The 25,464-nt window shown below is 30.3% G+C and overlaps 1 protein-coding gene and 1 long non-coding RNA gene across 2 annotated transcripts in view; both read right to left on the bottom strand.

Moving 5' to 3' along the window:
* Positions 1-1,232: 1,232 nt before the first annotated feature.
* Positions 1,233-11,530, bottom strand: LOC136082899 (uncharacterized). The gene is made up of 3 exons (XR_010639817.1): positions 11,008-11,530; positions 2,023-2,455; positions 1,233-1,943 (listed from the first exon to the last, which is right to left on the bottom strand). It is a non-coding gene; the product is annotated as an uncharacterized LOC136082899 (long non-coding RNA).
* A 387-nt stretch (positions 11,531-11,917) lies between these two features.
* LOC100197916 (ubiquitin carboxyl-terminal hydrolase 22) overlaps positions 11,918-25,464 on the bottom strand; it is a 90,255-nt gene continuing 76,708 nt past the window's right edge. The window contains exons 14-17 of the mRNA XM_065802284.1: positions 20,028-20,112; positions 19,878-19,942; positions 12,100-12,162; positions 11,918-12,012 (exon numbers count right to left, since the gene is read on the bottom strand). Coding sequence (XP_065658356.1) covers positions 12,120-12,162; positions 19,878-19,942; positions 20,028-20,112 — 193 coding nt within the window. The 3' untranslated portion in view covers positions 11,918-12,012; positions 12,100-12,119. The remainder of the gene's footprint in view (positions 12,013-12,099; positions 12,163-19,877; positions 19,943-20,027; positions 20,113-25,464) is intronic.

Raw genomic sequence — 25,464 nt, 5'->3', positions numbered from 1 at the left:
GAAGACAACTCTATGAGAGATATCATGTATTTTAATGGTTTGAAGAAGTCCTAATTTTTTACTTGTGGAAACACTCTAGGCTTTCTTAATCAAATATACTAAAAGGGTTTATAGCCTATTTTCTAATCTATATGCACTCTTATTCGAATTTTTTAACACAATTTTGTATGATACGCGTATCATACAAAATCGTGTGAAAAAATTTCATCCATTCAAAATTTTTTTTAAAAATCGTCAATTGATATGATTGGAATAGAGCAGTCCAATTCGTCTGAAATAGTTGCATCATTTGGAATATTAAGGTCCTCCGTTTCGATTTTATTCTCATCGAACCATTCAGCAAAGTCCGCGTTTTCTTCTATCGCAATTACGGCCATTAACTATCTTTTGTGTTTGACGGCAATGCAAACAGGTCTGACTCGCGAAAGGTTAATATCACATCAGATTGTAAGGAGAAAGTTTAAATTATTTCAATAATTGAGGAATGCTGCTCTGAATATAATTGGCGAAAAGAAAAAATACAGAAGGAAAACAATTTTTGTTGGCGACGTCTATAACGGATACAGCTCAAGCCATCTTCTGACTGATAGATTGGATTAGGTAGAGGCAGAAATCGACCGGGAATAACATGGAAATAAGAGCTTTTTTTCAAAAAGCAACATCCGAAATCCTCGCATGTTATTATTTGCGTGAAGTATTTACTGGTTCGCGCATAAGAGGCAAATCTTTCAGGGTTAGGGTCATTATTAGGGTTATTAATATATTAATATATTAAAATATATTTAATGGAATACATGCAGCCGTGGAAGCCTCAGTGAAGAAAGAGCAAGGATTATATTAGAGTAATAATAAGCTAAAAATTATCAAAAAGTGTTATGACAGATGTCCAGTATAAAAGCAAAAAATATTTTACAAGAAAAAACTTCTTAAAAATTCTAATTGATTTATAAAAAATATGCGTACTGGTGTTCCTGCCCAACTTAGAAAAATTAAATTTAAAAAATAGAAGTCTTAGGTTAAAAAATATTCATTAAATTTAGTAACAACTTATACTTAAAATATTAATTTTAAAATACATAATTAATGGGGACTAACAGCGGAACATGATGAGCTAATATATCACGACAATAACAGTATAAATATGAAAACAATTGATGGACAAAAATATTGTAATCAAGAGCAAAAAACAAAAGCAACATATAAACTAAAAACGGAAAAATGAACAATTAAATACTTCTTAAAATATATTAGAATTCGCGCTTCAAAACTCAAAAAAGATAAAAAAAATATAAATATACGCATAAAAATACATTAGTGTTTAAGGTATCTATTATTAATCTCATCAGGAAATGATTAAGGTATTGACCCTTTTGAGGGAGTCTCTAGCCTGGTATATTGAAGTTTTGAATGTTTAATTCACCAACTCCTAAAAACTCCCTTCGGAGTCTTATCGAAATCAGCATAAAAAACCTATTCCGATGCCTCGCTTCGCTCATGGCAAACCTTTCAAACAGTTCTGATCTTTTGATAAGAGATGACAAGCATCGAGCTCCGTCTTACCGTTTGAATCGATATACTCAACCACCGTTGGATACTGATCAATCATCAGACCCGAATAAATCGAGGCACAGCGTCTGTCCAGCGAAATCAAAATTCTGTTTCTCCGAAACAAGATCCATTCTCCTACCTTAAATACAATTCGCAATGCAGATAATTATTTTCTTAAGTCTTGCTGTATATTGGTTTTTGGTAAAGAGTTAATGTTAAAAATGAAATTAAATATTTTGAGAATCTAGATTAGTTTCATAATGATCATAAGGGAGGATAAGCCCAGTCAACTCAGTGGAGCCATCCTTCTCTCGTATCAATTGAAAAGACTTTGTCCTTGCGCATTCGTAATAATTAATAAGACATCCAATCATTTGTAAGGAGATGATGAATTGCTGTTAGCAAAATAAATATATAAGAAGAAAATAAAATTGATAGATCAAAATAAATAAATTAAAAAAAAAAAGGTTATACCAATTTTGATAACTTTAGCGCATCGTGGATTTTCATCCGGTCCACTATCAATACGGAAGACAACCACTGGCTTAACCAACTTGGTCGAAAGGTACTTTGTCATGAACTGAACTTTGACAGAGTCGAAGATATTGAAAGTCCAATCCGTGAGCATACGATGTCGATGATCAATGCTTTCCAGATCGAACAGCAACATAAGTGAGATCGGAATAGGAAACTGCGTCAGATTTTTCAAGCCCATCTGGTTTGATTTCGGTGCATGCGTAAACATACAAGATAAGTTTGTGCTTTGCTGCAATGATCCAATCATGATTAATAAAAGAAACCCGATATTCCATATGTATTAATATAGGAGCTTGTTTTTTAGCAGCGGTGATTCAAATCGGGATCCGAGCATTATCGTCTTAACTTATTAATCAGACATTCTTGAGGCCTAAAAAAGAGTAAACTTAGCAAACTTCCACATTTATTATAGTTGCTGTACAAAATGGAACATCCACTTGACTTAAATAGAAGTTTTTTTGGGCTCGCATCAACTTGACTGGTACATGGTTCCAGTCAAGTTGATGCGAGCATTAAATTGCTTCATTTTTACATCAACCGAGTATGTAAAGCATATCTGCCAAAATGGTAACCTCTTTTTTCGAGCTCGGCACCAAGCTCATCTATCGATTTGAGGCTCTTTATAAAGTAATTAAAATTTATAGGTGAATAAGTTTAGAAGCTAAAAACTTATATTTAGACCTTATATAGTCTAATAGAATTTTTTATTAGCTAAAGTTGCACTCTCACCCTATACACCTCAGATTGGTTTGTACCGTGGGCAGTAGATCTGTGTTCAGCAAGTTAAATGATGACGCGCAATAGCTCAGATTGTTCTAATTCAATAGTTGGATGACCAACTCCGTCACGTACTTTAAAGGCTTTTTTTACTTCCGGGTGGTCAGCGAACACCTGCAGTATCAAAAAAAACTATAAAAATTACCATTTATGTTTTAAAATATTATTATTCTATTTTATTATTTTCTATCGATCTTAAATCATGTTCTAAAATATTATTGTTGTATCTTGTTATATGATGCGATAATAATACCTGATTCGTGACAGTTTTCTTTTCAGCCCTTGATTTTTGTGTTGGTTTTATATTGCCAATTAACTTGCTTAGATTAGTCATGAGCTCCTGGACCCTGGTTATTTTCTTTTTAATAGTTTCTTCTTCAGTATCGGTCCTAGGCCACTTCTTTTTCTGCTCTTCATAGCAGCTATTTTTTGATTCAAAACAACGATCTCTGCTTTGATTGTGTCTTGAGTATGAGACTTCTTTGTCTCAATTGTGTTAGGGACGTTGTGTAGAGAGGCTAAACGTAGTATCAACAACATCAATCGGCTCAATAAATTGATCTGAATTGATCTGAAACTCTAAGGAGGAAGAACTATCAAGGGAGGAACAGATTGCTTGGTTGACTGCTGGGCTCAAAATGACATTAAAGAACCTTTTTGTTTTAAGACTATTTAGACATACTTTTAGATTTGAGTCTTTACCTTATCCTCCAAATCTTGCTTTTCTTTGATCTCATTCCGTATTTTATAGACCTTTTTTTTGACTATCGGCTTTTTTTTTAAACGGATAAGCGTTATTGTAAGATTTTATAAGCAAATTTAGAAGACTATTTTTATCCATCTTTTGACATCCAGACAACAATGATGTTTGATACTGCTTCCACAATAAAAAAAAAAAAAAAAAAAAAGTATGCTCTGTAATGATTGCTGCACAATCAATTCCCTTTAGACAATCATTAGTAACATTTGCTTTAGAAAATCATTAACAATCGGTACACAAACATTTTCCTTCGGACAAGTATTTGTAAAAAGTCACTAATAATAGCAAAACTATGTCCTAAGAAAGGAATTTTACACAAAGAGTTTGCACATTAATTGAATAAAAAGCCGAAAATTGACAGTTTGACAAAGGGGGGAGGGGGAGTCAAAAATTTGAGAAAAAACACTGACATCATTTATGGATGACCCCTATAGATATATACGAAAATAAAATTCAAACAAATGTCGACACAAACTTATCCTTTTTCAAACCGCGTCAGACCTGGAAACTAATACTAACTTGAGGGGACATTTTTTTTAAAGCGCGATATTTGTTTATGTTTTGAACTCGTTGTTTTTAGGCAGTTTAATTCTTTTCCTAATAGTGAAGTGGTATTACAGCTCGTATTGCACTTGTATTGCACTTGAACGTGTCCAACCGTATTTACATCATCATACCCAGATTGTCCAAATACAGGTGAAAAAACTGTTAATAATGAAACACCGTTCTTTAGTGTTCGGACTGTATGTCGTCATGGATTAGATTTAAAATTTATGTCATTTTTGCTTGAAAAGTTTTATACAACTGTACATAGAATTTTAATGAAATAGATTTAAAAGTTGATAGTACTTTTTTTTCTAAAGAAAATGCCAGATATATTTGTAAAAACTGGCAATGGATTAACTGAGGTTGTTAATGTTTTCTCACTACAAAAACACTCATACAAGGAAAGCCCTTATTGGAATAGCTCCTCATTAAATGGGCCTTTTTTTCATTATATTTATCCAGGGCCTATTTCACACTAAAATTACAGAGAAGTCAGATATACTATCACTTATTCAAGAAGATCATAAAGTGATGTCAGATAAAGGATTTGCGATAACAGAACTACGTTCTTTTAAAGGTATATACTTACATCGACCGAAACAAGAAGAAGGGTACCAATTTTCAGAATGTAAAATGCAAAAAAACTTTAATATTGCTGCCACCCGTATTCTTGTTGAGCGTTATATTGGAAGAGTATGCAATTGGAAAATTTTAAACAATGTTTGGCCTTTAAATCAAATGGATTTACTGGGTTTAACTTGGCAAATGTTGTGCCATATTACAAATATGACATTACCTCCTATAGGACAGAAAAAATATGACATTACCTCTTATAGGACAGAAAAATATGATATTACCTCCTATAGGACAGAAAAATAAGTTAAATAGTTAATAAAAAAATTTGTCAAAAAGATATATAGTTATATGTTATATATAGCTATATGTAAAAATACATGTACACAAAATACATGTTTGAATTGTCAAGTCAGTATCGTACTCAAAATTTAATAAAACAACTGATTTTGTGTATTTCTTGACAAAAATTTTGAACTGGGTTAGGTTTTCAAAGTTTAGTTCTTTGGTGAGTAATTTTTCTCTGAGCAAGCAAACTTCTTTGTTTTCATGATAGTTCCATTCAAATATTTTTGAATTAGATAAAATAGTGTCACAAATGTCTAATAATCTATTAATTAGTAGATTATTTCTTTTAATTAAAAAAATAATTCTACTCTCAAACTCTGGATGATAAGATAATAAAATACAAAATTCAGCATCAGCAAAAAGCATTTGCAGTTGACATATTGTATATAGTAATGTGGAATCGAATGATTGAAGGGGTCCATCGCAGTTTTCTACCTATGTTTTAACCTCTAAAAGCAAGCCACCAGCAGTAAGAGCATCTGGGATTGCTCAATAGCGTATTTTTGTAGGGTGTGTAAAGAAATCACATTTAATTGCTTTTGATTGGGATACTTTTTCAAAATAAAATATAGCAGATTTTTGAATTCTACTCCTCTTTTTATATTTTTAATGGCCAAAAGTTTGTTATCTTTGCCTTTACCAGTTTTTACAGTACTCCAGCATTCAATAATTTTTTTTTTTCCTTGAAGTCCAAGTAAAGAAGGTAATCGAGTTTCAGTTATTTTAAATCTACGTAATTGATCCCACTCTTCAGTACTTTGTGGAACATCTATATAATTAGCTCCCTGTGATTTTGGTGAGTTTAAAAGTCTTATGTATATACAAACTTTTGCTTTTAGGTTAATTTTTAACTGTTTCTTTATACTATTTCTAATATTTATTATTATATAGTCTTTTTCAGCATTGCAATACTAATTTGTGCATTAAAAGCAGAAGAATTGTTGAAATTTGTTATTATTGTGTTAATTCTCTGTAACTTATTTGTGTCGTCAGATAATATTGTTTATCAAATAAAAGCGTTTTTATATAATCATGATAAGCAAGGCAAATTGCTTTTTTTTTCAAGGATAAAAGTTAAATGCTCTCCTAAAGAAGATTTTGTACCACTATCATATTTAATGAGAATTGAATAAAAATGTTCAGTAACAGGTTTCTCTTTTTGAGCTTTTCCTTTAGTACATTAGATATGTTAGAAACATCACGTTTAAAATAAGAAAGTGTCAGGGTCAGCAGCAGAGCATGTAATAATGCCATTTTTTTTTTTTATCTTTGCTGATTTTACTTTAATATCTTTAAAAGGCATCATAGGAATAAAGTCTTTTGCGACTTTTGTGCCATTTTTGAAGTGTTTGTGTACAAGTAAGCTCGAGTATTTTTCTTTTGTGGACGTGTAATGTTGTAAAAACAAAAGTAAACATAATACGTGGCAACATAAGCCGCTTGAACCAACTGGACAAGGACAATGTGATTTAAATGGCACACCATTAACGAATAAAATAACTGCAGGTTTAGCATTTTATTCATAGGATTTTTTTGCCGATCCTAAAAAAGTGTTACTTAAGTCAGCTTGAAAAACTTTAACTTTTACTATATTTCTGCTTTGAAGCATACGTGCAGCTTTTACTTTTTGACCAATACTTCCCTCGTTTTTATGTAAAAAAGTTTGTAAAATATCTTTTGGTCAACAAATTGCATTTTAGAGTATTCTATTTCCCATTTCGCAGAATTCGGTGGAATTATCGAAGAATCAAAAATGCACTTAAGTTTGAAATTTCTATCAGCCCTGCTCTTAATTTTCTTAAGCAAATTTGGATATCTATTAAACTTTTTAATTCGATTTAGAAGTACATCCTTTGTGCCTAAAGTAGGCAGTTGCAGATTTTTTAACCACGTGGTAGCTTCTTCTAATGTGAATTGATCAATTTTGCATGCTTTTTCCATTATAAAAGAAAGTTATTTTGATGAAAATTGTAGTTGTTTGATTGATATTGTTTATATAGTTGTTTGAACATATATTGCGCTTCAAAAAAATGTCCCCTCAAGTAAATATTGGTTATCAGGTTTAACGCCGTTTGAAAAAGGCTAATATAGTTGTGAATATGTCAGTTTGTAAACGGTGAACCAAAATTTTTACAGTATATCAATTATTTCATTCGCAAAAATAAAAAGTATATAGTCCACACTTTTAAACTTTTTAAAGGTTGTGGCCTGTTTCAACCTAGTTATAAGAACTTTTTTGTGATCAGGTTGTATTCTGTGAATACTATTGAGTCAATAGTATTGACAAAATCCAAAGAGATCGCAAAATAAAATTCTACGCGGAGAGTAAAATTCTCATAACAGTAAAAATTTAAGACAAGATTTTTAAAAAGTAAACAAAATTTTTTTACTATTGTATTCAATTTTTTTTGATGTCGGTTTGAATTAAATTTTTCAAATATTAAAAATCTTTATTAAAAGTAAACTTGTTTTAAAAAATTAAAGTTTTTTGCAACGTAATTGAAAGTCGGGTTTATTAAGAATAAACTTGTATCAATATTATTAACATTTTAGCTTACCCCGTTTTTACGGAAAACCTGAAACAAAAATAAAGCTTTTATAGCGTTTTAAGCTTTTGTAAGTTAATGGAGGCCTAATGTTTTCATTAACTTACGATTTATACTATACTACTAGAAGGAAACTCTAAGTTGCGTTTACTCACAGAGCTTAGCTAATGTTCATACAGCATTTGTAAATTAAAAGCTTACAAGAAGGTTAATCATTATATGACATTTACTGTTTACTATACAGTTGTGTTATTAAACCTTCTAGCACACTGTATTGGGTAATTAAGAAAAGGCGCATATAGAAATAGCCCATACTACAGAAAAACGAAATTAAATTTAAAACCTTTTTCAAGTGGTACAAAAAGTTTTAAGTTCTTGTGACAAAGAATTTTTTTTTTTTTTTGAAGAATGATCTGAACAAATTAAACTGTGATTACTCGACATCGTATCTTATTCTTTTCAATACGTTACGCAATTTTCTTACGCGTTATGAAGTTATAGAGTTATGCAGTTATACAAGTTAGCTTAAAGCTTAACATTGAAATTTTATGAACTTTTATATTGCACTAAACATTTAATATTTTGCCGAACTAAAAGTTGAGTGAGCAAAATAGCTTATTGCTCACATCTAATTGCTCTGATATAAGTAAAAGCTAAAAAGCAAATGCTCACGGCAAAAGCAATTTCTCAAAACTACGTGAATAAAAGTTTTGCTTTTACTCATAAGTAATTGCTTCCGCTAAGGAGTAAATACTTTATGCCGCTACTAATAGAAATTGTTTGATTTTGCGCTTTTAGAGTAAATTGGACTGATAACAATATTAACTAATATATATACATATATATATATAATATATGTTACTGTTACTCGCAGTACCAGGAATAAGCTAAATGCTAATGTTTATAATATAATTTAATATTGCAACTCTGAGTTTCATGTGTTATCACAATCAACAGGCAAGTAGTAAAAGTTTAATTTTGCTACGATTTGTTTAGTGGACGTTACGGTTTATAATATTATTAATTTGTTTTTAGTTGGCTAATAATTGTGAAATAGTTATATGTTTAATGTTGTTTAAAATATTTTTTATGTGTTAATGTGTATTATTTGTGTATTAAAAAATAATAAAATAAAAATAAGAAAATAAGAATTAAAATTGATATAAAAATATACATAATATTATAAAATATATTACAAAAGTTGTGTATGTGAGTAATTTATTAGTTAGCTTAGAGATATATGGAGCAGATTAGAATAGTTATTTTTATTTATAGTTGTTAGTGAGGTTTGTAGCGAGCTTTGAAATTTTTTAATAAGAATTTATTTTCGTGGCGGCACTTTGATATAATTTTGGTTCTCTTATTTAACAGTTCTTCAGGTTTTGGATATGATATAATAGTAAATTTCTCATACAGACATAGTGGGCATCTTTTGGAAATATTTGAATAGGGGGTACTGATTTGAGAATAGACCATGTTAGCATAGGGGTTTCATTAAAAATGTTTTTTAAATCCCTGACATAGTTTGATAGGGCGGTAGAATTTTTGTATTTAATATTGTTGAATGATGATTTGTGGTTGTTGTATCTGGTTTTCCACTCACCTTCCGTTAATCCTATATAAACTTTGCTGGGTTGGTTTTTTGCTGCGATGATGCATTTATATATAATATTTGTGGATTTGCACTAACCATTCAGGGGGCATTCTGCTTTGTTTCGACAGTTGCATTTTGGATCATTATTTTCAATTCTAGGGAAGATAATTTTGTTGTTGTGGTTTTTATAATTTTTTCTATATTTTCAGTGCAACTGTAGCTTACCTTTACAGTGTTTCTGTTTAAGATTTTGTGAAGTTTGTGTGTCTTAGGGAAGTTTTTTTCTAGTAAATACGAGAACATATATATATATATATATATATATATATATATATATATATATATATATATATATATATATATATATATATATATATATATACATACATATATACATATATACATACATACATACAATTCCCATTCCCCCTAAAACCTGCCCTTACAATTTATTTTCTTTAAATTAAATTTTGTGCAGCCGTGGCGCAGTGGTTAGAGTTCTGGTTCAGAAGCCAGAAGTCTCGGGTTCGATCCCGGCTCTAGCCCAATAAGCTACATTGGTAAGGAAGAAGGCTTGAACTTCTAGTTAAATGCTCTCCCGCGGTGCTCCGTGATAAGACCGTAAGGAGCACCTAAAAAATGAAAAAAAAAAAAAAAAATTTTGTAGACATTATTGGGTCTTACTTTGCTTCACAACATTCCCTTTCTGCAAAATAATTTTTGGGTATACAACGTAATGTAAAATTATAACGAGGAAAATGATCCCGAAGCATCTACGAAAGGTTTAGTAGGTGAACTGAAAATAAATTAAAATAGCGACGATTCTTTTTATATATACTTAAATCATCAAAAAATAAAAGCATAAATAATCGAATAGTATCAACAAAAAAATAACTTTTTTTATTAATAAAGTAAATAAAGAACTCAATCTGAAAAAAAAAGTATTATCTTGTGAAATAAAAATAACATTCAAAAGCATAAAAATGCTCTAATAAAATAAATGCGTTTATTTTTTTATGCTTTTTTTATTTATTTATTATACTTTATTTATTATACTTTAAAAATGTGTTTATTAAAATCTGTGCATTAATATGTAACATTCTCAATATTTTTTGTAAATTTTCATTTTAATGTCATTTCACTTTTGTTATTTTTTTGGCTTTTTGTGGTACTTGAAGTTTTCTGATTATTTCAGAAGAACTTGCTTCAAATAGGAACTTCAGTGATTCATTTGGTCATTTGGTATATAATAATATTAGTATTGTAAAATGCTATATGTAATGAGAAAGAAAGAATGATAAGTTTGTTTTGTATCAACAGTTGTATCCTAAAAATGTACTAATGAAATAATCTTAAAACTTTTTGAAAATTTAATAAAAATTCTAAGATTGCATTATCCTCATAAAATTCTAAAATAGAATTAAATGATTTTGTGGCAACATTTGCAGAACGTTATCTCTTGTTATAGTGTTAGAGTTTGGTTAGAGGGTTAGGTTAGGTCAGTTTCGCTAGTCTTCTTTTGCTCTCTTTATCTGTTATTTAAAAAATAAATAGGTTTGTTAATCCGAAACTAATTGTTTATATAATAATTATACATTATAATTAAAAAAAAAAATACTTGTTATATTTTTAAATTTATTTATTTGTTTTTTCTATTGTTGCGATTTATAGTATTTTTATTGTAATTATTTATTAGCTGTTTTTATATAATGAGTACTTGTAAGTTTAGAATAATAAGTAAATTATAAGTAATAATAAAATAAGAAATTTGTACAAACCTTTACGCTTACTATTGGGGCTTGATGAAATGACCTTTATCTTCTACTTGCTCCGGTCGTTCCTTAAAGACCTTTATCTTCTACTTGCTCCGGTCGTTCTTAAAGACTTTATCTTCTATTTGCTCCGGTCGTTCTTAAAGACCTTTATCTTCTACTTGCTCCGGTCGTTCTTAAAGACCTTTATCTTCTACTTGCTCCGGTCGTTCTTAAAGACCTTTATCTTCTACTTGCTCTGTTCGTTCTTAAAGACCTTTATCTTCTACTTGCTCCGGTCGTTCTTAAAGACCTTTATCTTCTACTTGCTCCGGTTGTTCTTAAAGACCTTTATCTTCTACTTGCTCCGGTCGTTCTTAAAGACCTTTATCTTCTACTTGCTCCGGTCGTTCTTAAATTTATATTTTGTTGTTGAAACTTGTAAAACAAGAACATTGTAAAATACTTATATATGACGAAAAAAATGATAATACCATTAAAGAAGGATAAATTTTGTCTCAAAATCGGCTGTTCTGGCTCGGTATGCAGGCTATAAAAAATGTTCCACAAACCTTTTTTTGGTAATTAGAATTTTTAAAATCATCATACCTATTATATAATTAAAGACGAAGAATTTTAGACTTTTTTTTCCTAACATATATCTGGTATATATCATGGCATTACTAGAGCGTTATAACCAACGTTAGAACAACTATAACACCAATAATTTAAAGTTCATCGAATTTTATAACTATTTATATCAGAATAAACAATACTAGATGCATAAAATTACTTAAAAAATTTTATTTTTAAAAAAATTTAGTATTATTTATTTTAAAAATAATAACGTTAACTACATTTAGCGTTAATAATAGCAATATATATATATATATATATATATATATATATATATATATATATATATATATATATATATATATATATATATATATATATATATATTATTTCATCGATAGAAAAATTATTCGAAGTCGAAAATTCCTTTGCAATAGAAGAAACCTAAATGAATACCTAAAAAAACATGAGTATTGAATCAGATGCAATCGAGATAAAAATTATTCACAGTTGAAAATTTCTGTACAACTTAATAAAATGTACCTAAAATCATAGATAAGCCGTTATTCGTAATCGAGAATTTCTTTGTGATAAAAGAGAAGGTACCTAAATAAAAAAAATTTGCAAGTACATTTATACATATGAGAAAAAAGATAGGAAAAGGTACCAAGTCTATGAAATGGAGTTATTTATACAGTTGCATAGAGTATAAAAACACCAAAGTAAAACAACAGTATGATAGCATCATTATTATCAATTAATACAATTATTAATTATTATCTACAATCAATAATATATAATATTCTACAGTTCTATAATAATTATTCTACATAATTTTTAATGGAAGCGTTGTAAAAATAAAATTGTAGAGAAAAACGACTTTAAAAGTTTGACATGATAATGAAGTTAGCGTTTATTTTGATTATTTTCATACGTTTATGTAAGCAATCAAATGGGAACTACCAGCAAAAAACATTTTTCAAGATAATAAAAAAAACTTTTTCTTTTAATAAGTGTCTAAAAACTAAAAGTTATAAAGTCTAGTGTCTTTGATTAGTAACACGACTGACATCAAACTTAAGAATTATTAGAGCAGAACTTCGTAACTAATTTAAAGTTGTAACTGTTATAAAAGTCTTAAGCATCTTCTTTCTTTCACTGAAGCTTTTACGTGTCATCTGTAATGGACCCTCTTTATGCTTTTCTTTTAACTTTTTTTTCTAAAGCAGCTAACACCCTACATGCACCCAATCATCTGTATCTTTACGCTTTATAAGCCCAAACCATCCTAATACTCCCTAGCGCGCTGTATCAGATACACCAACTATTCCTAATCTCTGTCTTTTAGAGTCACACCACACATCCATATGATCACCACTTTCTTTGTTCATCTTCTAGAAGTTGGACATTATTAACTTCATTCAAGTTTTTTTATATGTTTAACTCATATATGTCATAACACTTTGAACGCATGTAATGTATAACATTCCTTTAACCTTTGAATACAATGTATAACATTCCTTTAACTTTTGAATGTAATGTATAACATTCCTTTAACTTTTGAATGTAATGTATAACATTCCTTTAACCTTTGAATATAATGTATAACATTCCTTTAACCTTTGAATACAATGTATAACATTCCTTTAACTTTTGAATGTAATGTATAACATTCCTTTAACTTTTGAATGTAATGTATAACATTGCTTTAACCTTTGAATATAATGTATAACATTCCTTTAACTTTTGAATGTAATGTATAACATTCCTTTAACTTTTGAATGTAATGTATAACATTCCTTTAACTTTTGAATGTAATGTATAACACATTTTTTTAATCTTTGGTAATACATAATACTTTTCTGTTATAAGTGAAGATAACTTTTAAACTTAGACCAACATTAGACCAACATTATTAAGAGCACCGTGTATATCACTACATAATTTACAAACCGAAAAAAAAAAAAAATGGGATTGACTTAAATCCTATACACTTCACATGGGCATTTTCCAGTAATTTCTACTTGCTTATTATTGACTAAAGAATGAACTTTACCTTGTTCACACTACCTCTCTTAGTAATCTGTTAAAAGCTTATAAAAGGTCGACAAAAGTTATACATAGATTGTTTTTTATTTCCAAAATATCTTTTCTCGAACTTACCATGTAGTTAAGATGAGATTTGACTTTTCCTAGTCTAAAACAAAACTGTTTCTAAAATATAAACTGCTTCTTACTTTGTAGCAAATAATAAAATCTTACAAGGTACAAGGTAAGGCAAGGTACTATATGTTAATTTCTGACTCTTAATAAAATACATGCAAAGTACTATATGTTAACTTCTGAATGAATGCATAATCTTGTAGGATTCGCCTTTTTAGGCAAAGGCTAGGAGATGCCAACTCCGATATAAAACACCCCCTGCCTTGGGGCTCTTGGTTGAGTAAAGGCTAGAGATGGTGTCTCGATAAAAACACTTATCTTGGGCAGATGTTAAATGCACCCAGCTACTGTCTTGTAGAAGGCCTCCTAGGCAAAGACTTAAGTGGTAAACAGATTCTATCTGTTGACCAGCCTCGCACCCCTTCTTCATCTATTAGGCTGACGCAGATGTACTTTTAATACATTGTTTCCAGTTTAGGATGTTGAATGCTGGATCTTCTTGACTCAATGCATGGGTTTGCTTGTGTCACTGTTTTTATGACTAGGCAACTCATTCTATTATCTCCTTATGAGGGTACAGCTCTAAAACTCTGTTTTATGGTTCTGAGGCCGGCTGGTAGTCAGGTTTCCTGAACTCTGTGGTAGCTCTCAGAGAGGCTGATTCCATCAACAGCTAAAAAATATCAAAGTATTAACAGTGCCATGTTGCGCATGGATGGTGTCCCTGTTTGTACTTTTGGTGTGCATTGCGGAGGCCACATTTGGAGCCCTTTGATACAGCTTAGGGTTTATTAGTAGTAATAAGGCAATTGCTTGGGCTATTAAACAGTGTTCTGAGTATTATCTATGCTTTGAGTCAAGTTCTTCAATCTAATTTAAAAATGAATAAAGTACCAAAAACTATAAAACACAAAAAACCATCATCATCACCAAGTTCTCTAAACCTATCATTCACAAAATTCGTGGTCTTCGAAGTAACTTTTCTACTGTTGAGTCTTATCTCTTGCAAAGTTCACCAGACCTACTTGCTCTTTGTGAGACTAATTTGAGTTCAGCTGTCTCATCTTGTGATCTTAGTGTTGATGGTTATCTTCCTCTAATTCGTAAAGACTCCAATAGTCACATGCTTGGCCTGGGCATTTACATTTGTAAGAATTCACCTGTTTGTCGTGAAACTAGGTTTGAATCCACAGACTAATCTTTTATGTGCTTTCGTTTAGCACCACTTCACTCTATTGCCTTTCTCTTTGTTCTATATCGCTCTCCTTCATCTCAAGACTGCACTCTTTTTGATGTTATTTCTGATCATATTGACCAAGCCCTTTCTCTTTATCCATCAGCTAATATAGTTGTTGTCGTTGACTATAATGCTCACCACTCTGAATGGCTTGGCTCTAGTGTCAGTGACTCTGCAGGCATTAAAGCCCACAACTTTTGCCTTTCTCAATCCCTAACTCAAATAGTCAACTTTCCAACTCGCTTTCCTGACAACCCTAATCATTTACCTTCTCTACTCGACTTATGTCTTGTTTCTGATCCTAGTCAGTGCTCAGTTTCTCCACATTCACCCTTAGGTGCTTCTGATCACAGTTTGATCTCTCTAAACTATTATCTCATTCTTCTTCATCACCTGAATACCCCTATTATCGAACCTCTTACAGCTAGAGTAGAGCTGACTGGGATTCTTTCCGTGATTTTCTTTGTGATGGCCCTTGGGTAGAAATCTTTCAACTTCCTGTCGACAAATGTGCTTCTTACATAACTTCGTGGATTCAGGCTGGCATGGAATCTTTTATTCCCTCTCGACGATTCCAGGTCAAGCGTCACTCTCCTCCATGATTTTCCTCACACTGTGCTGCTGCGATTGCCAATCGAAACCATTACTTCCATATTTATCAGCAAAACAATTCTCCAGAAAACAGACGTCTGTTTATTACTGCTAGAAACAACTGTAAAAAGGTTGTGTCTAACGCCAAAACCCGCTATTCTCAGGTCATGAAATCTCGTATCTCATCTCAAAAATTAGGCTCTCGTGACTTCTGGAGAATCTTTAATAATATCAATAATAAGGGCAAATCTATAATTCCACCTCTCTTGTATGGTTCAGACTTTGTCACCTCACTTAAAGACAAAGCTGAATTGTTTGCTAAAAACTTTTCATCAATATCATCTCTTGATTCCACTAATTGCGTTCTACCTGATATTGCCAACAAACAGGTTGATCCATTGCTTGACATTCATATCACTCCAGCATCTGTATCTAAAGTGATCTCCTGCCTAGACTCTTCTACAGCTTGTGGCCCAGACAACATACCTGTTATTGTCTTGCAGAAGTGTTCTCCGGAGCTGTCGTCTATACTCTCAAAACTATTCAACAAGTGCTTATCAGAGTCTTGTTTTCCAGCCTGCTGGAAAGCCGCATTTGTTATCCCTATCTTCAAAAATTCTGGGGAGCGATCTGATTCGTCTAACTACCGTCCCATAAGTCTTCTTCCTATCATAAGCAAGGTTTTTGAATCTTTAATTAACAAACACTTAATTTCTCATCTTGAATCTAATAACTTACTTTCTGACCATCAATATGGATTTCGATCTTCTCGTTCTACAGCTGATTTGCTAACAGTAATAACTGACAGGTTTTATCGTGCATTAGATGAAGGTGGAGAGGTTAAGGCCATCGCTCTTGACATTTCAAAAGCATTTGATAAAGTTTGGCACGCTGGTCTTCTCCATAAGCTTTCTTCTTATGGTGTATCCGGCAACATCTTTAAGATCATTGAATCCTTCCTTTCCAATTGTAGCATAAAAGTTGTCCTCGATGGACAACACTCTTCTTCTTATTCTGTAACTTCAGGGGTTCCTCAAGGTTCTATCCTTGGCTCTATACTCTTTTTAATTTACATTAACCATCCTTCAGATATTCTCACATCTAAGGTGGCATTGTTTGCTGATGATACTACCATTTATTCTTGTCGTGATAAGAAACCAACACCCTCTGATTGCTTGGGGGGGGGGGGGCATTTGAGCTTGAAAAGGATCTCACTTCTGCTACAGCATGGGGCTCACAGTGGCTGGTGAACTTTAATTCAGATAAAACTCAATTTTTTCAGTCAATCGTTATCGCAATAATTTAGATCTTCCTATATTTATGAACGGTGATGTACTCGATGAGTCACCTACTCTTCATCTTCTAGGATTAACTCTTACTTCCAATCTTTCTTGGAAACCATATATAAAATCGGTTGCAAAATTAGCATCTGCTAAGGTTGCATCTCTTTATCGAGCTCGCCACTTTCTTACTCTGGATTCTATTCTTTATCTCTATAAATCTCAAATCCGGCCTTGTATGGAAAACTGTTGTCATATCTGGGGCGGATCTTCTAATGATGCCCTTTCTCTTTTAGACAAGGTGCAAAAACGCATTGTAAACATAGTTGGACTTGCTCTTGCAGCCAACCTTCAACCATTATCACACCGTCGTAATGTTGCTTCTCTTTCTCTTTTCTACAAATACTATAATGGGCACTGCTCTAAAGAGCTAGCGTCTCTTGTGCCATCTACTAAAATTCATTCTCGTGTTACTCGTCATTCAATTAAGTGTCATCCTTTTTCTGTGACTGTTCCTAAGTGCTCCAAAAACGCTTATTCGTCTAGTTTTTTTCCTCGAACATCAGTTCTTTGGAATTCGCTTCCTTCATCTTGCTTTCCTGATTCATATAATTTGCAATCTTTTAAATCATCCGTCAATCGTTATCTTGCTCTACAATCTTCATCTTTTCTCTTACAGTAACTTCCAACTTTAATTAGTGGCTGCTTGCAGCCTTGTTGGAAGCGAAGATGTTTAAAAAAAAAAAAAAAAAAAAAATTCTTTTTAAAACTTTCATTACCTGGTCAAGCAATTTTATTCCTTACTTAAACTGCATTCTCTGTCTCATTTATAAATGATTACCATCCAACTTTTTATTTTCATGTACAATTGTTTTGCAAAAACCTGACACACACTGAACACCTGCATCCCCTGAAGTCTTCAAAATTGCAACCAATATCTCCAAGTATCAACAACTTTGTCTAATTGAGCCCCCTAAGCAGCTGATTTTACTTCACAACAAGCTGGTTCACCAACTTTATTTACTTTAACCCTAATTGTTTCAAATTCATGTTTATTTAGCAATTTTTAAAAAAGAGTCTTCCGCCTTGTTTTTACCTTAACTCAATTTGTAAGTTTTATTCCATCTTTAAGAGTGTTCTTTAATAAGTTTTGTTTCATCTAGCCCTTTAATAGTATTCTTTAACAACTCTCCGAAAATAAAGAGAAAACCTTTTTTTTTGCTTACCATATGCTTTATGAGTTTGAACACTGCTTTTCTTTTTCCTATAAATCTAGAGAAGCAAACCAGAGTCTGTCTTCTTCATTCGTAGACTTTTTCTATCTTTTATATAATATCTTCTTTCTTCTATAATTTCATCCACTTCTGCATTTTGCAACCAAAATTCTTTGTGTCTATAGAGACCCAAGAGAATATTATATAAACAATGAAATACTTGTAAATAAAAATATAAATATATTATTAAATAAAAACTCATTTACAAGTTAAACTTGTTATTTTGTAACGGCTACTTACGAATGTTATTTAATTTCTGCATATAAGGGCTTTGTTGACACCATTCTTGGGTGAACTCTCCTTTGCTAAATATCAAATGGCAGTTTCTGACTGTTCATTGTTTTCAATATCTGCAAGACCTTTCAGTGCTATCAATAACCACAGATTACTAAGTTAAAAATAATCTTGAACAGATCAAAATATTCCCATAGTGGTGACAGACAGTTTAACTAAGGTTTATCTTTTTAATTTCATTTAACAAAGATGAACCAAGAGTTTTTTCAAATTGATTTTTCAAAACAAATGAGATCGTTAAACAAGCATAACTTTTCTGTATAATTAAAGTTAAAGAAATAGTTCAAAAGAGTTTTAGCAACCTATTATTTGTTTGCATAAGGAAAATCCCTGTTCATAAAACCAAACAGAACTAAAATCTTATCTAGGCACTATGTATGCCTTTTCCATTATGACATTAATACCATTTAAAATATTTTAGAACCAGAGAACATTTTTTTATGTATTTTTGTATTACTTATTTTTTCAAACAAATGCACTTTTACTGCATAGCTTATATATAAGCTATGCTTTTACTGCATAGCTTATATATAAAGTTTATAGAGCAAGATAACGATTGACAGACGACTTTAAAGATTACAAGTTACATGAATCATGAAAACAAGATAAAAGAAGCGAATTCAAAAGACATGATGTTCAAGGAAAAAAACTAGATGAATAAGAATTTTTGGAACACTTAGGAACAATAACAGTAAAATGATTAGTAACATGAGAATGAATTTTAGTAGATGGGTTTGACATTATACAAAACCTTTTTACAATGGTTTCTAGCAAGAGTAAATAGGTGTCTGTTTTCTGCAGGTTTTTGCTAATAGATTCTGCATTTTTTTGCTGATAGATATGAAAGGTTTCGATTGGGAATTGCAGCAGCACAATGAAAGGACCTCATTGTGCTGCTGCAAACCATGGAGAAGAGTGAGGCTTGACTTGGAATTGTCGAGAAGGAATAATTGACAAAAAGCCTTCTAAAGTATTAAAAGTTTGAAAATTTTGTTAATTTACATTATATATTTTTTATTAACATAATTTTTATTTTTTGTTGTTAGTTTAAATTATTTTTTTATTCATTATTTTTATTAATTGCTTTTTATTTTTATTCCTTATTTTTATTTTGTTTTACTTTTGTGATATCTTGTGTATATTTTACACTTCTATATATTGCATTGATTTTGTGTTTTTTTTATTACTTTATTCATTTTGTGTTTTACTTTATCTATTTAGAATTTCCATTTTCAGATTCCATTTCCAGATTCCATTTCCAGATAGGTAGCTTGTTGGATTTAAGAGATAGACAAATGGTTTGATTTAGGAGAAAGACTTAAGTGTTTTTAAAAAAGTCATTATATAACAACATATAAGTATTTATCATTCTTGATTTTTTCATTCATTTATTTTTAAAAATTTTAAAAAAAGTGACAGTAGTAGCTAAACCAACAAATTAAAAACTCATTAAATGCTTACAAAATACAGAAACAAGATTACCCTTCACTGTTTAAAACTTCACTAAGGGAAGATTTAGTAATCCAACCATCATCACATTTGAACCACTAAAAGTTAAATAAACAAAACAAAAATAACTTATGAATATCTTATAAGTTTATAATAAATTAAAAAAATTTATTAAATATGAACCTCTCCTTTTTTTTGTCTGATAAAGTTAGTGTAGTGGCCAACTTCTAAAGTTCCTTGATGATTAACTACAGCAAATAGTGAATATCTGCAAATAAAAATTTTTTAGTCAAATTTAAAAAAAGATTTTTTACTCGCACATTAAATAAAATGATTGTTCAATCATTTTATTTAATTACTTGTTTTTTTTTTGTTAATTAAAATTATTTTAATTTTCATGTTAACCTTTCATTTATTAATAAATAAATTTAACAACATTGTTTCATTATTAAATAAACAACATAGTGTTTACATATATATATAAAAACACAATACAAACAAATAAAACGAATGAAAAATAAACTAAACTTAGAATTTTAAATATAATTAAGCATTTTTAGTATTGACATCTACTATAGAATATTTAGATGTCCATTTTTTGTGTTTCCAAGAAAATTGAGTTATAGATTTTAGTATGCAAGTAATTGTGCCAAAGCGTTCTACTGATTATTTACATATTTTTGAAATTTTTTTATATTTTTTGATACCAGATTTAGTGGACACACGCTCAACAGGTTGAAGAATATTTATTGATAATAAACAGAAAATATGTAAAAACACACAAAATGTAAACAGCCAATTAGTTCCTAGCTGACAGTTAGTCAACATTTATTGTTGACATAAATCTATAGGTTTTTCGGAAAAAAGAAGAAAAAAATGAAAAATTATAAAAAAAAAAGACTGCTGCTCTAACTCAAACCTTTATATGATGCAGTGGCACTTCTTGCATGTGATCCCTGTGAGTAAGTTTATGTATGTACTACCAGTTATTGTATGCCTCTGGCAGCTTGCTATTTTAGTATGACATCAGACTGCTTATCTAAACACTATGCTATAAGAGATATGAAATAAAAATATTGTTATTTGGTATAAGATATTGCTGATTATCATTGACATTGCTGATTATCATTATTATTAAAGATTGAGATAAAGATTTTGGTGATTATGAAATAAATTGATTTTTTTTATGTTTTTATTTTTTATGCAAACATTAAAGTATCAAACCAAATTCCAACCTAAATTTCTGATCATCATTTATTTAATGCATTAAAAGTATGTCAAATTGCATTTTTAGTATGAGACTCAAATCTGCATATCTTTTTTTAAGGAAGTTCAGGGCAGCCAATTTTTTGCATTTTGTTAAGAACATATTGAGCTTTAATTTTTTGCAAAATGAAGATGTTTTGAACAGTTTTTTTTTTCAGTTCCATCAATATTGACTTTTAATTTTTTTTTAACAATATTTCTGATTAAATAACTGATTTTCAAAATTTTTTAAAATTTATTAAAATATTTTTATTGCCATTAAAAAGTAGATTTGATTAGCTTTCAAACAATATATAATAATCTATTCTTCTTTGATCACCTGAGCAGAATGTATCAAAAGAACACTTTCAATGAGGCAAAATCAATTTTTTTAATCTAAATACATAACTATAAATACGGATATCTTCAGAACTTCAAATCAAATAAGACTAATATTTTAGGATTTTCTTATCTATAATATATACTTTTAATATAACTTGTTTCCAAATTAAAGCCTATATTTTTTTTATTTTTGGCCGCCCTACATTCCACTATGCTATGTAATATCATGCCTATTGGGTTGGCTATGTGGGGATCATAGGGTGCGATCAACCTGCTTTTTTTTTACCAAGTTCTCTTATTTCATGCAATTTTTTAATAAAAATCAAGTAAAATTTTTATTTTAAACTACCTTTTTTTAAAAAAACAATCCCCCTAAAAATTTTAATGTTACAGGCCTGGATATAGCTAAATAATTTTTATTGTGTGTTAGGTATATTCTTAAAACAAAATATTCCTAAATATAAAAACATATGAATGGAAATTTGAGATAAAAAAGCTAATCAAAACATGAGGAAGTTGCAACAAATTTCAAAAAAGTTTTACACAATATATAACATGTGATTTTGAAATCCCCGACTAAAATATAAAAAAAAACCTTAGATAAAAAATAAAATATGAATACAAAAATACTTTTGTAACACCTGCAAAGAAAACAAAGAAAAACACAGAAAAAATCGACAACAACAAAAAATGGATTTCTTTGTTTTGTATAAAAGATATGACCAAAAAAAGATTAAATCATTTGGATTTTGGGGCCTATCTATGTATCCACAATTAATGTGTTTGGGTGGATTTCTGTAATACTAATTTTTTATTTAAATGACATTACAGAAAAGTTTAAGTAACTTCTTACAACTGCATGACCTCAATGTGTGATCTAAAACTCTTACCCATAATTAAATCTGGGATTGTATACATAAGTTATCTTTCCTATGTGGTGAAGACAATTTATCCTAGATAAATTGTCTTCACCACAGCTAAGGAACCTTAACTGCCCTAATATAGGACTGGCATAAAGCCATGGCCATTAGTGTGAAAAGTAATTATCTATATAGTAACCTATATGTATATTTGTAAGTTACTTTATGTATGTTTGTGTTCTGTCTGAACTTCTGGCGCGGTATTCAGTCACCCGTAAGTTACTTTATGTATGTTTGTGTTCTGTTTATTTCTCTGATGCAGTGTGAGCTCAGCAACCAACTAGTAACTCCAACTATAAAACCTATGCTCACCTTAATCTCTAGTGTTCTGTTAGAATGTTTTTCCTCTTTTAAAGTACTGCTAATAGGAAGAAACTTCTTTTAACTACTCCAGGTCAGGTCACGATCACCCTGCTACTGGTATTATGTAACCCAGTACTAACTACCCCATGTCCTTGCTGCCTTTTAGGGTTTGCTTTCTTTAGGCAAAGGCTAGGAAAAATAAACTACAACTTAAAAATCCCCTAGGAGTTCTTGGTTGAGTAAGGACTAGAGATTGTGTATTCATAAAAATACTTGCCTTGAGCTAATATTAATTGCATCCAGCTACTGTCTTGCAGAAGGCCTCCTAGGCAAAAGCTTTAGGGGTAAGCAAAATAATTATTCTGAATTTTAACTCATTCTTGCTTGACGAATCAATCAAGAATGAGTTGAAATGGAAAAAAGAGTATGGCCATAAGATTCAAGAGTTAAATTAGGAGAAAATTTTTTTGCAATTAGTTATGCCTTATCCTTGGGAGAGGTAATAAGGTCCGTCCCATGAATAAGCAGTGGAATGTTATGAAACTGTTGAAGATTTTTCTAAAAGCCTCTAAAGCCTAGCTTCTGAGATAAAATACAAGATTTAGTGAACTAAGAATAATGGAGCTTAGCATTAAACAGCACCATTTTACATCAATTTCTTACAATAATAAATAGTGTGTTCTCAAAACAGTTGTTCTTTTAAAAAAGATGACAAAATGAATACAATTAGATGCATAAAAAGGTGAAAACCATGGAGTAGAATGAGGCTTGACTAGAATGAGAACCAACGAAAAGGAATAAAAGCCTTCATTCCTGCTTGGATCCATAAGTATCTACAAATGTTATTTTAACATCTTTAGCAATATTAATTATTTAATTAATATAATTAAGGTTGCTTCTCTTTATCGGGTTCGCCATTAGTTTACCCCTTATTCCATTCTCTACAAATCTCTTATTCATCTCTGTATGGAATACTGTTATCATATTTGGGCTGGTTCTTCTAATGATGCTCTTTCTCTTCTAGACAAGGTCCAAAAATGCATTGTAAACATAGTTGGACTCGGTCTATCTGCTAAGCTTTAGCCTCACTCCAATCATCTCCATTTTCACATTTTCCTGACTCATACAACCTACAATATTTTAAGTCTTCTGTTAACTGCTTTCTTGCTCTTTAAATTTAATTTTTTCCTAGTAACTCCCAACTTAATAGTGGTTGCTTGCAGCCTTGTTGGGAAAGTAATAACAAATAATCAAATAATAAAGGATAAAAAATTATATCAAAAAAAAAAAAAAAAAAAAAAAAGAAAGAAAGCAACACATAAATAGTTGTTCCAGTTTTAGCATACAATAATAGTTTATCAAATAAAACAACAACAAAAATTTAAATCTTTCTGTAAATCTCTTACTAGGACTATTAAAAAGTGCAATGAGCACTATCTGTGGTTTGAGTTCTTTAACAAATCCAAAAATGACTAAAATACTAAAATTTAAAAAACACAAAAAACCATCATCACCATTGTCATCTTTAAGTTCTATAAATCTATTATTTACTAATAATCATGGTCATCAAAGTAATTTTTCTTCTCTTGAATCTTATCTCTTGCAAAGTTCACCAAACCTACTTGCTCTTTGTGAAATTAATTTGAGCTCAGCTGTCTCATCTTGTAATCTTAGAGTAAATGGCTATCTTTATTTGATTTGTAAAGATTTCAATAGTCATATACTTAGCCTGGGTACATTTAAAGGAATTCACCCATTTGACAATAAACTAGATTTGAATCCGCAAACTATTCTATTATGTGCTTTCATTTACTTCACTCTATCACTTTTCTGTTTGTTCTATATTGCTCTCCTTCATCTCAATATTGTACCGTTTTCAATGTTATTTCTGATCAAACTGACCAAGCTCTTTCTCTTTATCCTTCAGTCAAGATCGTTGTTGTTGGTGACTTTAATACTCATCACACTAAATGGCTTGGCTCTAGTGTCAGTGACTCTGCAGACATTAAAGCCCACAACTTTTGCCTTTCCTAATATCTGACACAAATAGTCCACTTTTAAACTCGCCTTTAAGATAATTCAAACCATTTACCTTCTCTACTCAACTTATGTGTTGTTTCTGATCCTAGTCAGTGCTCAGTTTTTCCACATTTACCTAAAGGTTCTGATCACGGTTTGATCTCTCTAAAACTTTTATCTCATTCTCAGATCAAAATCATCCTACTATCGATATATCATATACATCAACTATTGATCCATTAGATCCACCATATCCATGCTACTGTTGATCCATCAGATCCAAATCATCCTACTATTGATCCATCAACCTAATATTGTCTCCAAACCATATTCAGATTCAAAATATCAGATCCAAACCACTTTATTATTGTACCTCTTACAACAACCTTAAATCTGATTGGATCTGTTTCCTTGATCATCTTTGTGATGGTCCTTGGATAGAAATCTTTTATCTTCCTACTGGTAAATGTACTTCTTTAGTAACTTCTTGATATATTATATATATATATATATATATATATATATATATATATATATATATATATATATATATATATATATATATATATATATATATATATATATACATACATAAAATTGCTTGTAAAAAAAAATGCCAGTGCACAAAAAAGAGCTGGCAGGATGGTCTTTTTTTAAGTTAGCCTGCATGATTTAAAAAATTCATTTTTTTCTGCATTTAAATTAAAATAAAAATAGCGAAAAAAAAAGATTTTAATAAATACCAGATAAATAAATTGAAAAAAAACAACTAGTAAAAAAAATCATTTTTC

The sequence above is a fragment of the Hydra vulgaris genome, chromosome 08 (genome assembly GCF_038396675.1).
Source record: "Hydra vulgaris chromosome 08, alternate assembly HydraT2T_AEP".
Lineage (NCBI taxonomy): Eukaryota > Metazoa > Cnidaria > Hydrozoa > Anthoathecata > Hydridae > Hydra > Hydra vulgaris.
The sequence above is the reverse complement of the archived record's forward strand: the minus strand, read 5'-3'. Positions and strand labels throughout refer to the sequence as shown.